Raw genomic sequence first — 15,932 nt, 5'->3', positions numbered from 1 at the left:
GTAAACTATTTTATTTTAAACTTATAAAAACGAATTCTCTCTGTTTTTATGTTTACAAATTTTTTTAACTAAAAATAAGCAAAAAATCCCCAAAACCAAAAGCAGAAAGTTTAACGTTCATCCTCATTTGCACTTACATTTTTATTTTATTATTTAGCAATAGGGTACTAGAAATATAGTATAAAACACTTAAATCTAACCGTATATACATAACAGTAAAAAATTAGTACCCCAAAAAAAAACAGTTTTTAAGTCAAATCGAAAACAAACATTAAACAGTACGAAGGTTCCATATATATTTACAGGATAAAGTTATACAATATTATTTTAAAACTTAGTTGATAGAACAGTAAAGAGTGTTACATGCAAAAGTAAACCGCCTAAATCTAATCTCGTACTGTGACCTTTAAATCAAATGGTATTTTTGGTTTCATGCTTCCAAGAAAAGTCATTTTCAAGGGAGGTGGCTAAAAATAAACAAATTGAAAATTTCTTCCTTTTTTAAGCATTAAACTAATTTGAGGTAAAAAGTTCTATTTATATTTTGGGTGATTGCACTAATTTAACTCTGAAATTAAATCTAAGAAAATCCTGTTTTAAATAGGCCCACCAAACCCTTATAACTACTAATTTTGCCCAAAAAAATGTCAAATGAAATATATATACTTACTGGCGTGTCATCACAAACATCTAGATCAAACTCCAAAAGAAGTTTGCACATTGCAATTTTAACTTCTAATTGAGCAAATCTCATAGCAACACAATTTCGAGGTCCAGCGCCAAAAGGTGAAAATATCATGGGATCGATTGAGTCCATATCTTCAAATCTGGATAAATATATTTTACCGAAAATGACGCATTGCCAATTATCTTATAAAGGATATAAGATTATAAAATTTATTAAACAAAAATTACCTTTCTGGGTTAAATTCAAATGGTTTTTCCCAAAATTCCTCATCATGGCATAGTCCATAAGTTGGTATTTGAACAAATGTATTTTTTGGGATAAACAACCCATTGATTGTAATGTCTTCTTCACAAAATCTTGAATTTCTAAATTCGCACAAAAAGTAAAGGAATATGGTAGGGTAGGGGTCGAAAGGCAAGAAAACTTTACTTTACCAACTAAAAATTGTTTGCTCACACCCAAAATAAAAAAGTAGATAAGGTAAGAAGGCCTTTGCCACCCAATGTTACTGAGAAAGAAACTTAATAATATACTTACTTAGCTACTGGGGTATATAGCCTCAGTGACTCATTCATGCACATGTGCAAATATTTCAGGTTAGTTACACATTCATATGTCAAACTTCCCTAAAAGTTATTCAAAATGTAAAAGTTTAGGGGTTTGGCAACATGTTTTTTGATGACAGACAATAATTTTACAACTTGTTAATAATTTTATATTTTAGTACTATGGTTTATATCCTCATTTATGTGCAAAATAATTTTTTTTCATTAAATTAAGACGAAAAATAAACATATTCCAAACTTCTTACATGTTTTTTTATTCCCTCCTGAACTTCTTCTCTTAATCTAGTTTGAACATCTTTATGAACAGCAATATTATAAGCCAAGAATAACATTGTGTTGGCTGTTGTCTCATATCCAGCTATTATCATCAGCATACTATTCCCAACTATTTCATCTCTAGTTAAACCTACAATAAATAATATAAAGGGTAACATTTAGTATAAAAAAGTATAAAACAGTTCAGTTTTGATATAAAATCATTGCAAAAAATTTTTAAAGAAACTAAGTTTTTTGTATAAAAAAATCTCAAAATTAAACATGTTTTACCTTTTGATAATCCAGCATTAGCTCGAGCTTGACTAATTTGTGACTTCAGCATTGTTTGCATTAAATCACTTCTCTAAAATAAAAATATTTAACTAAAAAAGGTTTAAATTTACAAACCCACATATGTTAAAAATTAATAACAAATGGGACATAAAATTTTTATTTGAATAATTTTTTTGACATACCGAAGTTACATTTGCTCCTCTTTTAATTAAATTGTCAACTAAAGCTCCGAAATATGTTAATGATGGTTTTGAGAACATTGTATAATTACATTTTTCAAATATTTTTTCTGTCCAAGGAAATATCACTTAAAAATAATTGCAAAAAATAAAAAGTAGTATGTAAAAACGTAATGTATTGAAAAAAAGAATAGAAAAAAAAGTAAAATACGATGATCAAAATTATATTTTATTAATCAATCAAACACTGATGTGATACCATATATTATAACTTACTTATAATAAATACAACGGGGCTTTTGCCGAAATCGAATTCAAAAAATCCTTTTGCCATTTTTACAACTTTAGTTTCATCTGAAGAAGACTATTAATACAAAATAATTTGTTTATTTTATTTTAATTGCCTATAATGTCTAAGTTAAGACCATATTGTAATTTAATACCTGACTATGGACATTGGCACTAAAAGCTGTTGAACATATTACATCCATTGAAAGTTTCCCAAAAACTCTAAAAAATAAATCGCAAAATTGTAAGATATATTTAATAAAACTGTTGGGTCATCAGGTAACTATCTATCTAGTTGCTTAAAGTATTAAATAGCTTTTTTTTATATTCCAGATTAATTAAATAATAAAATGTTACTCTTTGGTATCAAATCTTCCATTATTATCAGTAGCAGTTTGTTTTAATTTGTTAACGGTTTGGTCAACACAACCCTCTATTATTCCCATCATTTCTTTAAGTTTTGAAGTCGAGAATGCTGGTGTCAAAGTTGACCTGGTTTTTATATATTATAAAGGTTAGGTGCAAAGTCCTAGTATTACTTAAAACCTGATTTTCTGGGTTTAATTAATCCGTCAGTTAATTAATAAACCTGCTAAATCTTGTGAATATTTAAAAAAAATTAAATTAAAAGAATTTACCTGATTCTTTTCCAAGTTTCTCCAGAAGTATTAAACATCGATTGGTTCATTTCTTTTCCACTCAACTTTGTAAAACTTTTCTACAAAAACATTTTAACAACAATTCAAATAAGAAAAATTTTATAGATTGCTTAAACCAATTACTTAAAAAATTTAATTACCTGACGATCAACAAATGTAGAGAATTCTTTGATAAAAATGTGTTTTAATATTTCTGGATCTCCAATAGTTATATTGTATTTCAAGAAAGCATAATTTCTTTAAAATTAAAATACCAAGTTAGTTAGATATAAATACAACATGCATTTCAACAATATTTTTAGGCTTAATTTATTCAAGCCATTCATATGTTTTTCTTAGTTTAATCTATTAATGATCTTGAGGTATAATAGAAGTTAAAATAAAATTGCTGTTTACCCATAAACTCTTCCAAGTCGTTTCATATCATCCACATCTGCTGTGAAAAACTAAAAAAAATAATTATTAGTAAAAAAAGTTTTACAAAAATTTTAAAGCCACAACATTTTTTATTAGTTTAAAATGTATACCGGAACATAGATATATTAACTTAGTTCAAATAATATGGTTTAATTTTTACTGTATCAAAGTCTTTCATCAATCTTCCAATGTTTCCACATTCTCTTATAGATGGAGGATCATGTGGAATGTTCATTTTCTTTAAAACTTGCCAACTACGATGAATATACCATCTAAAAAAAATTACAGTGTAAATCTTGTCTAGCAGTAAATTCACTAACCATCTAATCAAATATTAGTAAATAAGTAAAGAAACATAGTGTAAACCACAGAATATTAATATGTAAGTGAGTACCTGATTAGGATTAGAGTTGTTGCAATCAAAGCCCAGGTTTCAATGGATAAAATATCCAATGGAGTATACATTATTTTAATTTAAGCAGAATGCAAAAGTTTAACAATATCTAATTAATAAGAATAATGGTTAGACAGTTGCTGCACTTTTACATAATATTTAAAATGCAACAAAAAAATTATATATATATATATATAAAGATTTTGAAAGCAACAACAAAAACAGGGGAAATAATTGTGCATAGTAATTAAAATTTCAGTGAAATAGCTTTCTTTAAATAAGTTTAAATTAAAACATTTTTTTACAATTGCATTTATCTCTAAAAAGGTATAAGTCATTTTTAAATTGTAATTTAAAATACGAAAGTATGCCAAATAGATTAAAAGTGTTAATAACATTTAATACATTCATGTATTCAAAATATTTCGCCTAAAAACATTTAATTATTTTTAATTAATTTCTGTTCTTTAATTATGGAAGTGCTAAAACCAAACAACTGACACTTTTAAAATACACTTTGTTGTAATGAATTAGCAATTAAAAAGTTAGTTGATTAATTAATTTTAAAAGTGTCTATAAAAGTGTTGGTTGTCTGGCTTTAGTAGCCCCTTCATCATGTTGTTAAATTATTCTTTATCAGGTCTTGGTGTTACTCTTAAGTCGAACGGGACCTTTGGGACCATACTGCTAACAAATGTCATTTGCAAAGGAGCGGGCTAAAATACAAATAAAAACAAGTACAAATTTAAAAACCACTAGTTCTAAGCTACATTCTAGCTGCAAACATGATGTATCAGTTAAGTAATTTTATTCTATTTGTGCTTAATAATACATTTGTATAAATCTAAGTTAAATCACTAAGACTAAATTTTGTTTTACTTACTGGTGTATCATCACAAACATCTAGGTCAAACTCTAATAGAAGTTTGCACATCGCAATTTTAACTTCTAATTGAGCAAATCTCATAGCAACACAATTTCGAGGTCCAGCACCAAATGGTGTATTCATCATAGGATCAATTGAATCCATATCTTCAAATCTTTATATAAAGAAAATATTATTTATTTTGTTTAAGCAATTTTAGTTGATATATTTTTTACATTCTAAAGCTACATCTTTCCAAATTTTATTTCTATGCTAATTTTATTACCTTTCTGGGTTAAAATCGTATGGTTTTTCCCAATATTCCTCATCATGGGCCAAAGCATAGGTTGGAATTTCAACAAGAGTATTTTGGGGAATAAACCATCCCTTAATTGTTATGTCTTTTTTACACACTCTTGAGTTTCTAAACATTAAAAGAAAGGTGTGAACACAATATTTTTTTTTATTTTTTGGTAAATTACATTAGCTTACATAAGTTAAGGTATGAAATAACTTACTTAGGTACAGGGGTATACAACCTTAAAGATTCATTTAAACACATATCCAAGTATTTGATGCCCATAACACATTCATAAGATAACTTGCCCTTAAATTTAAAATTAATATAAATTAAAAATTAATTTTAACCTTTTATTTAAAATAAAGTTTTGAGTATTGCTTCTTAAAAAAGGTTAAACAAAAGCCTTTAGTAAATATAACAAACTAAGTATATATTATAACTAAACATTATTAGTATTAAACTCATACAAACATATTTACATGTTTTTCAACAGCATTTTCAATTTCAGTCCTTAATCTATTTTGTACATTTTTGTGTGCAGCCAAATTAAAAGCCAAAAACAACATTGCATTAGCAGTTGTTTCATAACCAGCTAGTATCATAACCAAACTGTTTCCAACTATTTCATCATGTGTCAAACCTACATTAAGAAAATAATTATCGTCAAATTTCAAACCCACAACTAGAATATAATCTGTATTATCTACCTTTAGTCCCAGGCTTAACTTGATCTTCACTGATTTGATGTTTCAACATTGTTTGCATTAAATCACTCCTCTAAAATATTGAAAAAAATAATTGTTAATGTGCTTTGATACAAATTATCATTTAAAAGTGTTTATATGACAACAAAAATATTAAGGATATATCAAAGGAGGCCATCTTAGAAAACGCCTGGCAAAAATAATTTCAAATGTGATTTAAAAACAAACCAATATTTAAATAAAAATTTAAATGGCAACAATAATAACAAAAAAACACTTAAAAATTAAATCTTACAGTAGAGGTTGTTTGTTCTCTGCTTATTAATTTATCAGTCAAAGCTTCAAAATATGCCAATATTTTTTTAGGAAAAAATGTGTAATTCACAAATTCAAACACACTTTCTAGCCAGGGAAATATCACTAAAATATCAAAAACATTTTTTTTATTTATTTGGAGTTTTACTAATTATAATTGCAACTTTATTAAATAAATTTTATCCTTTTTGGATAAATTTAAGTTAATACTTACAAACTAGAAAAAAAAGAGGATTTTTATCAAAATTAACGTTGAATGCCTGCTGTGCCATTTCTACAACTTTAGATGATTCATCTTGACTCTTAAATTTAGAAGGTATTAACTTTAAAATACGTGAGGTAAAATACTTTTTAAACTAGACAGAAGTTTAAAACATCATTTATTAAATCTATATTATTAGTTTATATACACAATTTTGTAACAAATACAATTATGAAATACCTGGCTATGAACATTTGCACTAAAAGCTGCTGAACATATTAAATCCATGGAAAGTTTTCCAAAAACTCTAAAATATATAGAAATCAACTTATACATAATAAAGGAAAAAAAAACTAAATAATGGCAAAAGTTATGCATGGTTTGCAATTTTACATTCATTGTAAAATTTATTAATTACCCTTACAGAACCTTTTTCTAAAAAATATCATATATAACAGTCCAATGCTAATTAAAGTTTAATAAAAATTAATTTTACAAATTTTATGTTGTTGCTTACTCTTTGGTAGCAAATTTTCCTTTATTATTGATAGCAGCTTGTTTTAAATTGTTGATAGTTTGGTCAACACAACCTTCTATTATACCCATCATTTCTTTTAACTTGTAAGTCGAAAAGGCGGGAGTCAAAGTTGATCTAAATTTATATTTAAGAAAATATAAAAAGGAGAACATTAGCCTTAACTGTCGCATTGATTTAATATTACCGAGTTCTTTTCCATTGTTCTCCTTCTGCATTGATCAGAGAAATTGCAATTTGTTTTCCATCCAACTTTTTAAATGATTTCTAAATTCTAATTAAATTAGTATTTGTATCAAGAAAATTCTAGTTCTGTAAAACTTGAATGCTTAAACTAAAAAACAAAAAAACTGGGACTGTACAAATGTATCATAAGTTAGTAAATAAAAAAAAAGTGCAATTTAGAAAAAAAACAATTTTTGTTACCTGTCTGTCACTGAATATCGAAAATTCTTTAATAAAAATGTGTTTTAAAATTTCAGGATCTGCCACAGTAATTGTAGGGTTCAAGAAAGAATAAGATCTAAACAACCATTTTTATGTTAAGACAAAAAATAATAATTTTATAAATTCAAATAATTTCACAGACTAAAAGTAAGATGATTTCATTTATTTTACTTAGTTGCAGATTAGCTATAGTTATTTATTAGTTGAATTATGTAGTATTTTTAAGTAGAAAGAAAACAGCATAAAACAAAATCCTTAAATTTACCCATAAATACGTCCAAATCTTTTAATTTTGTCAAAATCACCAGTAAAAAACTAAAATAAATTAAAAAACCATCTTGTGAAATATTTAAACTTTTTAACTATTTAATATTCACAAAATGTTTAAAATCATAAAAATATTTTTTTTATTTTTGCTTACTGAAATATTGTGTTACTCATTGTATTTATATTTTTTTTTATGATAATCAAACAAGCTTGACAAAAATTTAAAATGTATATAGAAACTATAATAAAATTTACTTTTTTAAAGCTTAAACAGTCACCTTATCAAAGTCCTTTAAAAGCTCAGCCAAGTTACCACAACCCATTATTGAAGGGGGATCATGTGGAATGTTTAATTTCTTTAAAACTTGCCATTTTTGATGAATGTACAACCTGAAAATAATACATATTTTTGTCAAGCATTAAATTTATCAACCAGCTTATAATATTTAATCTTAAAATATTGAATATCATATATATACATAAGTAAATCAGTGTTATGTTAACCATGTTAAATTAAAATAGATTTTTTTACCTGATTAGGATTAGAATTGTTGCAACCAAAGCCCATGTTTCAATGGATAGAATGTCCAATGGAGTATACATTAGTTTAATTTAAACAAAATGCACAAGTTTAACAATAATTAACAAAAAAACTAAGGTAGGGTTTTACCATGTCACTTTAAATAATAGTTTCTAACTACACAATATATATATTGTAACAAATAAGTTACATGTATACAAAAAATTTTATGGCACAAATAAAATGCCGGCAGCGTGGTGTAGTGGTAAGAACACTTGCTACACCACACATGAGGTCGTGGGTTCAATCCCCACTGATCTCATGCTGTAGCGCCCTTGAGTAAGTCGCTATAAACGGTATAAACTCCTGCTGAGCCAGCACTTAATCAGCAGCATAATTACCGGGCAATTATAGTCTCTATAATATCCCAAACTGCCACAGGCAACTCGAGACTGGGTCGGAGTAACTTATGTTACTCTATGTTTAAGTCGCGCATTCGACTTTCCCACATCAAGGATAAAGATATATACAAAAAAAAAAAAATAAAAAAATAAATGACTAATTTTAACATTTTAATACCTATTTTACATCAAATATTCAAAATATAGTAAATTCACATAATTTTTTATTTTTTAATGTGGTTTAAAGATTTCATAAAATCATACACTTAAAATATTTGGTTTAAGGAATTGGTTTCACTCAGACAACTGTCTAACTGCTTAAGCTACACACCTCTAAAGTGGCTCGCGTTGGTGGCTTATCATTAACGAGTCTAATCTAAAAACCAAATAAGGCATAATCTCGTTGTTTAGTCATTGGATTTTTTCCGAATGTATTGTGTCTAGCAAAACTTATCACAAGACAAACAACACATAATTTCGTCAGCACGTGAAAGACATTAGGTCATGTTTTGTTTACTATTTTGTCACGTGACTATAACAGCTCCGGTCAGTGACCCTTTATTTTAACAAAAACTGTTATTTTTTTATTTTTATATACAGCCAAATAAAGTTAAGTCTTGCAGCCTTTACAGTCTGACAGTATGGTATATTCAACCCTTTCAAGTTTGCCAACGCTTTTCAGACCAAATAAAGTTATGTTTGGCATAAAACACCGCGCCATAAAAGGGATGTAAATAAAAAAAGTCAATATTTAATCTTTACATAACGCTAGCTTTTTGCAGTAAAAGATTAACTTTGTCGAAATGTATTGGAAAGGTTAAATAATTTATCGGTTATTTTTTCTTTTAATCATGTACAGAAACCACCGAAGTCATTTCTGAGAATTGCGCAATCTATCATTTAAAGCCGTATAGCCTACACGAAAAAAAACATTTACATAAAAAAAATTCCAATATATTGTCATTTTTCTAATTGATTTCATAAAAAAATTGTAATTAAGGGTGCATCATTTTAATACAAACAATTACCTAACCTCAACAATAGATAGATAGTTAAAAAAAACTAGTAAGATAGTGAAAGCTAACACACAACTGCACAACGAGATGTTTGCATAAATGTAAATTGTAAACTGCAAAATGCAGACAGAGCGGCTCGTTATAAAAGTTAATTATGTAAGTCTTACACAAAAACCAATTAAGGCTAACACTTAATGCTCTGTTTTGTCATTGGATTTTCTCGAAATGTCGTGTTTTAAGCGAAAAAATTGCAAGACAAATAACACTTGATTGCATCATCACGTAAAACCCACGGCGTTATGTTTTGTTTACTATTTTGTCACGTGACTATAACGAATTAACCTTAGCAATTCTATTTGAAAGGAAATCCATCAAATCCGTTTTGACTTTTTATACAACCATGTAAGGTTTAAAATTTTAACAGTATATTTGCTTTTCTAAATCTTACAAGCAATTTACCAAATATAGTGTTATGTGGGTATACATAGAAAAAAGGGGATAGAAATAGAAAAATTAATATTTAATCTTCACATAACGCTTACTTTTTGCAATATCCGATTAACTTAGTCGAATTGAATTGCATTGGCAAGGTTAAATATCTTCGGTTATTTTTTTTAATCTATTTACAAAAACCACTAAGGCTATTTTTAAAAATTGCACAATCTTTTCATTCATTGCCGTTAATAGAAAATATCGTAATTAACAAAAAAAAAATTTTATACTTTAACATTTAAAATATTAAAGAATTAAAACTCATTATTATTTTAAACTTGATTTTATAAAAATTATTTAATGATTTATACATCATTTTATTACAAACAAAAAATTAAATTCCTATGATGGCTGAGTAAAAAAAACTAGTAAAAAGTGTTTAGCCATAATACTTTTAATAATATACAAGTATTAATTACAAAATGTTTAGATTGCAGCAAATTCAATATATACAAAAACTCTTAATCCATTATAATACTGTAATAGCAGTCAAAGTACCTTAAATATTGCCAATTAGGTTATATTTCCACAGTTTGTATGTAACAGTTAAATTCTTAAAATATTTACAGAAGAAATGCTTATATAAAAACAGTCAGCACAGAGGTTTACAAAATATAAACAGTAGTTAAATTATCAACATTAATTTAAAAAAAAACTATAGAACGCTGAAGTTAAAATAAATAATGTTTAACAGTGCTTTAATGTCCAAAAAAAATAAAAATGCTTAAAAAACTTTACTTAACACGTAATTTTAATGCAAAATAGCATATACATTCATTATAATACACCGCCTTTAATAAATTTAATTATTTATTTTCTTTATTTTGTTGTTATTTTATTCTTTATTCAATCTTGTTGTCACTTTTAAATCAAACGGAATTTTTGGGATCATGCTACCAGAAAAGGTCATTTGCAAAGGAGCAGGCTGTAATCAAAAAAAAAAACGGACTAGTGCAAAAGTTAAAAAAGTAAGTTATGTAGTAATTTTAATTATTTTTGCAAATACGATTATAAACTTCTATTTTCAAAATTAAAAGAAATATCCCAAACTAATGTAGTATCAATATAAAGGAAATTATAAAGTCTAATTTCTGTTTTCCTTACCGGTGTATCATCACAAACGTCTAGATCAAACTCCATAAGAAGTTTGCACATCGCAATTTTAACTTCTAATTGAGCAAATCTCATAGCAATACAATTGCGGGGTCCGGCACCAAATGGTGTAAATGTCATTGGATCGATTGAGTCCATATCTTCAAATCTAAATGTTTAAAGATAAACATTATTTATTTTGGTTTTTATTCTATCTTTAAATCAAATCTTACATTTTAATTGTATACACAATGTCCACAGTTTAAAAATCATGCTTCAGTACCATGCTATCAAATTATAGAATATTTAAGTACACCACTAACAGTTAAGATTACTTTAAACAAGTCAAACAAAGTTTATCAAAACAGTAATATCAAAATACTTTAATTAAAATGCCTTTACAGCAAAGAGAATTATGAGAAATATTAACCTTTCTGGGTTAAATTCAAATGGTTTTTCCCAATATTCTTCATCATGGGCCAGAACATAGGTTGGAATTTGAACAAGCATATTTTTGGGAATAAATATTCCTTTAATTGTTATGTCTTCATCACATACCCTCGAATTTCTAAACATCAAAAAAATGTCCATGTCATTAAAAAAATAAGGAACTCCTGTGAAAATTTATTTAAAAGTTTAGATTCTACAATACAAAAGAATGTGCCCTAAATAAGCACACTTTTCGTTTAACTCAGTTATTTTTTTTGGATTAAGCATAAAACTTAACTTAAGTTGATAAATAACTTACTTTCCAACAGGGGTATACAACCTTAAAGATTCATTTAAACACATATCCAAGTATTTGATGCCCATAACACATTCATAAGATAACTTGCCCTAAATTTAACATCAAGTTAAATTTTAAACACTTTGATCCTTATTTACAAAAAAAAGTACACCTTTACTATTTAAAAAAAAACATATAAAACCCTTAATACATATTAAGTATTTTATATTTATTTAAAATAAACAAAAATATTTACATGTTTTTCAATAGCATTTTGAATATCTTTTCTTAATCTATTTTGTACATCTTTGTGTGCAGCCAAATTAAAAGCCAAAAACATCATCGTGTTGGCAGTTGTTTCATATCCAGCTAGTATCATGATCACACTGTTGCCAACTATTTCATCATGTGTTAAACCTGCATTAAGCAATAAGTATTTATAAGTAAATATTTTGACAAAATGCAATTTATAAAATAAAGTCTTAAAAATTCGTTTGACTTATCCAAAAACGTACTTCTTTTGTTTATGTAAAAATATATAAATTTATTATCTTAACAATATTTTTTATATATGTTCTTAGTTAATTTTTATTATCTACCTTTAATCCCAGGCTTAACTTGATCTTCACTAATTTGATGTTTCAACATTGTTTGCATTAAATCACTTCTCTAAAATATTAATAACTTTCTTAATGAAATAAAATTTAAAACAGCAAATGAATAAATTTTAAAACAATAACAATTTATATCTTACAGTTGACGTTTTTTGGTCTCTACTAATTAATTTATCGGTCAAAGCTTCAAAATAAGCCAAAGTTTTTTTAGGAAAAAATGTGTAATTCGCAAGTTTAAACACTTTCTCTAACCAGGGAAATATCACTAAAATAAAAAAAATAAATTATTGTTTTTTAGTAGTACTGATTATAATACAAAAAAACTGAATATTTTTTTTAAATGAATGAAGTTTAATAAAAAAAACTTACAAACTAAGAAGAAAAGGGGATTTTTATCCAGACCATTGCTAAATGCTTTATGTGCCATTTCTACAACTTTGGGTGTTTTTTCATCTTGACTCTTTTTAAAATGTATCCAGTATTAAATTCATAGTTTGAAAACAAATTTTTAATTTTGAAATCATTTTAATTAGATCAGTTTTAACATTTAAAAAAATTAAAAAAAACACAAATTCAATACCTGGCTATGAACATTTGCACTAAAGGCTGATGAGCATATTACGTCCATTGAAAGTTTTCCAAAAACTCTAAAATATATATTACGTGTAAAGGTTATATAAAAAGAAATTTAGTTAATTTTACAACATTAATAAGTTTGCTTACTCTTTGGTGGCAAATCTTCCATTTTTATTATTAGTTGCTTGTTTCAAAATGTTGATCGTTGCATCAACACAACCTTCTACTATGCCCATCATTTCTTTTAACTTGTAAGTCGAAAATCCAGGAGTCAGAGTTGATCTAAATTTATATTTAAAAAATAATTCATACCACTATTAAATAAAAGCATTACATGTAAATAAATGTTAGCTGTAATTGCCTTTTTAAATATTTTTACCTAATTCTTTTCCATTGTTCTCCCTCTGCATTAAGTACAGAACTTCCAATCATTTTTCCATTTAAACTTTTAAACTTTTTCTAATAATAAAAAAGAGTATTAAGTGTGCCTAATTAAACAGTATAGCAAAAAAGATAAAAATTAATTTTAATTTAATAGGCTTACCAAAAAAGTTATTAAATATTGTTTAAAGACGCATGGTTTGTACAAATGTACCAAAACCGATTGTACAATTGTTTAAAACTTCATTTTTTTACCTGCCGATCACTAAATATTGAAAATTCTTTTATAAAAATGTGCCTTAAAATTTCAGGATCCGCCACACTAATGTCTGCATTCAAGAAAGTATAAGATCTAAACATTAGTTTTTATGTTAAAATATTCATCTTATAAACACAATAAGTGTTATAAACTCTACATAATTTTTTTTTACAGAGTTCTAGATTTCATGTACCAAATAGTTTTGTTTTATAAAAATTAAATTAAAAAAAACAAAACTTTTAAATTTACCCATAAATTCGCCCATGTTTTTTTATTTGGTCAAAATCACCATTAAAAAACTGAAATAAAAAAAATATTAAAGTTATTCAATTGTTATTATTTAGAAAAAAATAATTGAAAGTGAATTAAAAATAAACAACCCTTTTTCGTGCTTAATTAAATTAGAATATTTAAAAAATTCACATCACCAAATTGTTCCAAAATAGTAAACACTAACAGACTAACCTTATCAAAGTCTTTCAAAAGTCCAGCCATGTTTCCACAACCTAATATAGATGGAGGATCATGTGGAATATTTAATTTCTTTAAAAATTGCCATCTTTGATGGATGTACAATCTAAAATTTTAATTTTTTTTTTGTATATATCTTTATCCTCGATGTGGGAAAGTCGAATGCGCGACTTAAACATAGAGTAACATCAGTTACTCCGACCCAGTCTTGAGTTGCCTGTGGCAGTTTGGAATATTATAGATTATTTGGCAGTTTGGAATATTATAGCCTTACTCGAGGGCGCTACAGCATGAGAACAGTGGGGATTGAACCCACGACCTCATGTGTGGTGTAGCAAGTGTTCTTACCACTACACCATGCTGCCGGTACTACACCACGCTGCCGGTAATTCTATAACTATAAGAATTACGATGACCAAAACAATGACCAATTTTTACAAAATATGACATACAATTTTAAATTAGAAAATCAATATAAAAAAACATAATTTATAGAATTTACCTAATAAGGATTAAAATTGTTGCAATCAAAGCCCAGGTTTCAATGGATAGAATATCCAATGGAGTATACATTATTTAAATTTATTAAACACAAATTTAACAATATCTTATTAACTATTAAAAGTGGTTAGATTTAAAAAAATTATAACAACGCTATTTCTATATAAAGTAACACTATTCCTTCCTATTACAAACGTTTACTAAATATCTTCCTTCACAGTCTTGTTAGTGCAGCATTATTAAATCTAACACACAACTGCACAACGGGATGTTTGCGTAAATGTAAATTGTAAACTGCAAACTGCTTAAACGCAGACAAAGCGGCTTGTTATAAAGATTAATTATTTTTATTTATGTCTTTTATGAAAACTAAAAAAGGCTCGAACTTAACGACCTTGTTTTGTCATTGGATTTTCTCCAAAATTACTGTTTTAAGCGAAACTCGTCGCATGACAAATAACATATGATTGCATCAGCACGTGCAACCTATTACGTCATGTTTTGTTTACTACTTTGTCACGTGACAATGACGAAGTAACCTTAGTATTTCTCATTATAAAGAAATCCATAAAATCCGTATTATACCTTCTATACAACCATGTAAGGTTTTAAAATTTTAACAGTATATTTACCTTACTAAATCCCACAAGTGGTTTACAACAAATAAAGTGTTATTCGACATATAACACCGTGCCATAAAAGGGTTATAAATAGAAAAGTAAATATTTAATTTCTGCAAACACTGATTAGCTAAGTCTGTTTGCGTTTGCAGGGTTAAATATTACCTGCTTTTATGCCCTTTGGACTATGTACATACAACACATAAGCTTATGCTAAAAATTGCGCAATATTTATATGCAATGACGTAATCTATAAAAAGTTTCATGTAACATTACATTTAAAGTATTGAAAAACCAAAATACACAAATTAACCCAATCATTTATTGTACCCTGTTTTAATAACAAATAATTAGTTAAATTTGATGTAAACGAGATATGACTTCACAAATAAAAGATCGTGTTGAATTGTGACGTCATAAGATCACCACCAAGATAAAACAGACGACTGCATCGAGTAATATTTTAAACCTTAAAGAAATTTAGTATAAAAGGTTAAATGTAAAAATATAATTTTGCTAAAAAGGTTTTTAAAAGGTACCTACCAGCAACAGCTGATTGGAAGCCGGCATTGTAAACCAATGAAATTCCGTTTCCTATAAAGTCGGTCCTAGAATCCAAATATTCACCGTACAAGTCCGGACCCCCCACCAAAGCCCCAAACAAAATGTGCGGGTTTGGTTCAAGGCTTTCATATGATGTCATGTTACATGTTGGAGCGTGGGGAGTTGTCCATTTGGGACATGAACTAAATGTGAGAAAATGTAAAATAATATTACACAAACTAACAACTGGTAGTTATTTTTGTTAATAAATTTTGAGATTTTTCTACCTTGCAGCATGGTTAACCCTTACAGGTGGATTCCACCCAAAGCCAACCACATAACT

At 27.0% G+C, this 15,932-nt stretch overlaps 1 protein-coding gene across 1 annotated transcript; it reads right to left on the bottom strand.

The window, feature by feature from the left end:
• Positions 1 to 99: 99 nt before the first annotated feature.
• Positions 100 to 14,542, bottom strand: LOC145745909 (uncharacterized). The gene is made up of 30 exons (XM_082564090.1): positions 14,428 to 14,542; positions 13,920 to 14,031; positions 13,704 to 13,753; positions 13,451 to 13,547; positions 13,194 to 13,273; positions 6,645 to 6,779; positions 6,368 to 6,434; positions 6,140 to 6,227; positions 5,906 to 6,030; positions 5,614 to 5,683; positions 5,386 to 5,546; positions 5,124 to 5,212; positions 4,892 to 5,029; positions 4,624 to 4,780; positions 4,394 to 4,456; positions 3,741 to 3,814; positions 3,507 to 3,618; positions 3,326 to 3,375; positions 3,070 to 3,166; positions 2,909 to 2,988; positions 2,628 to 2,762; positions 2,426 to 2,492; positions 2,259 to 2,346; positions 1,986 to 2,110; positions 1,801 to 1,873; positions 1,500 to 1,660; positions 1,226 to 1,314; positions 916 to 1,053; positions 671 to 827; positions 100 to 467 (listed from the first exon to the last, which is right to left on the bottom strand). The coding sequence occupies exons 1-30, from the start codon at positions 14,496 to 14,498 to the stop codon at positions 387 to 389; spliced, it is 3,030 nt and encodes a 1,009-aa protein (XP_082420216.1). The 5' UTR covers positions 14,499 to 14,542; the 3' UTR covers positions 100 to 386.
• Between the last annotated feature and the right edge of the window lie 1,390 nt (positions 14,543 to 15,932).

The sequence above is a fragment of the Corella eumyota genome, chromosome 3 (genome assembly GCF_963082875.1).
Source record: "Corella eumyota chromosome 3, kaCorEumy4.1, whole genome shotgun sequence".
In the NCBI taxonomy this organism is placed as follows: domain Eukaryota; kingdom Metazoa; phylum Chordata; class Ascidiacea; order Phlebobranchia; family Corellidae; genus Corella; species Corella eumyota.
Note: the sequence above shows the minus strand (reverse complement) of the source record. Positions and strands in the feature narration are given on the sequence as shown.

Excerpts from the sequence above, each read along its gene's own strand:
- LOC145745909 (XM_082564090.1), bottom strand. The coding sequence starts at position 14,498 with ATGTATACTCCATTGGATATTCTATCCATTGAAACCTGGGCTTTGATT. Across the intron at positions 5,030-5,123 it reads TTGTATACCCCTGTACCTAA|AAACTCAAGAGTGTGTAAAA; the intron begins GTAAGTTATTTC and ends TTTAATGTTTAG. Across the intron at positions 828-915 it reads TTTGAATTTAACCCAGAAAG|ATTTGAAGATATGGACTCAA; the intron begins GTAATTTTTGTT and ends ATATTTATCCAG.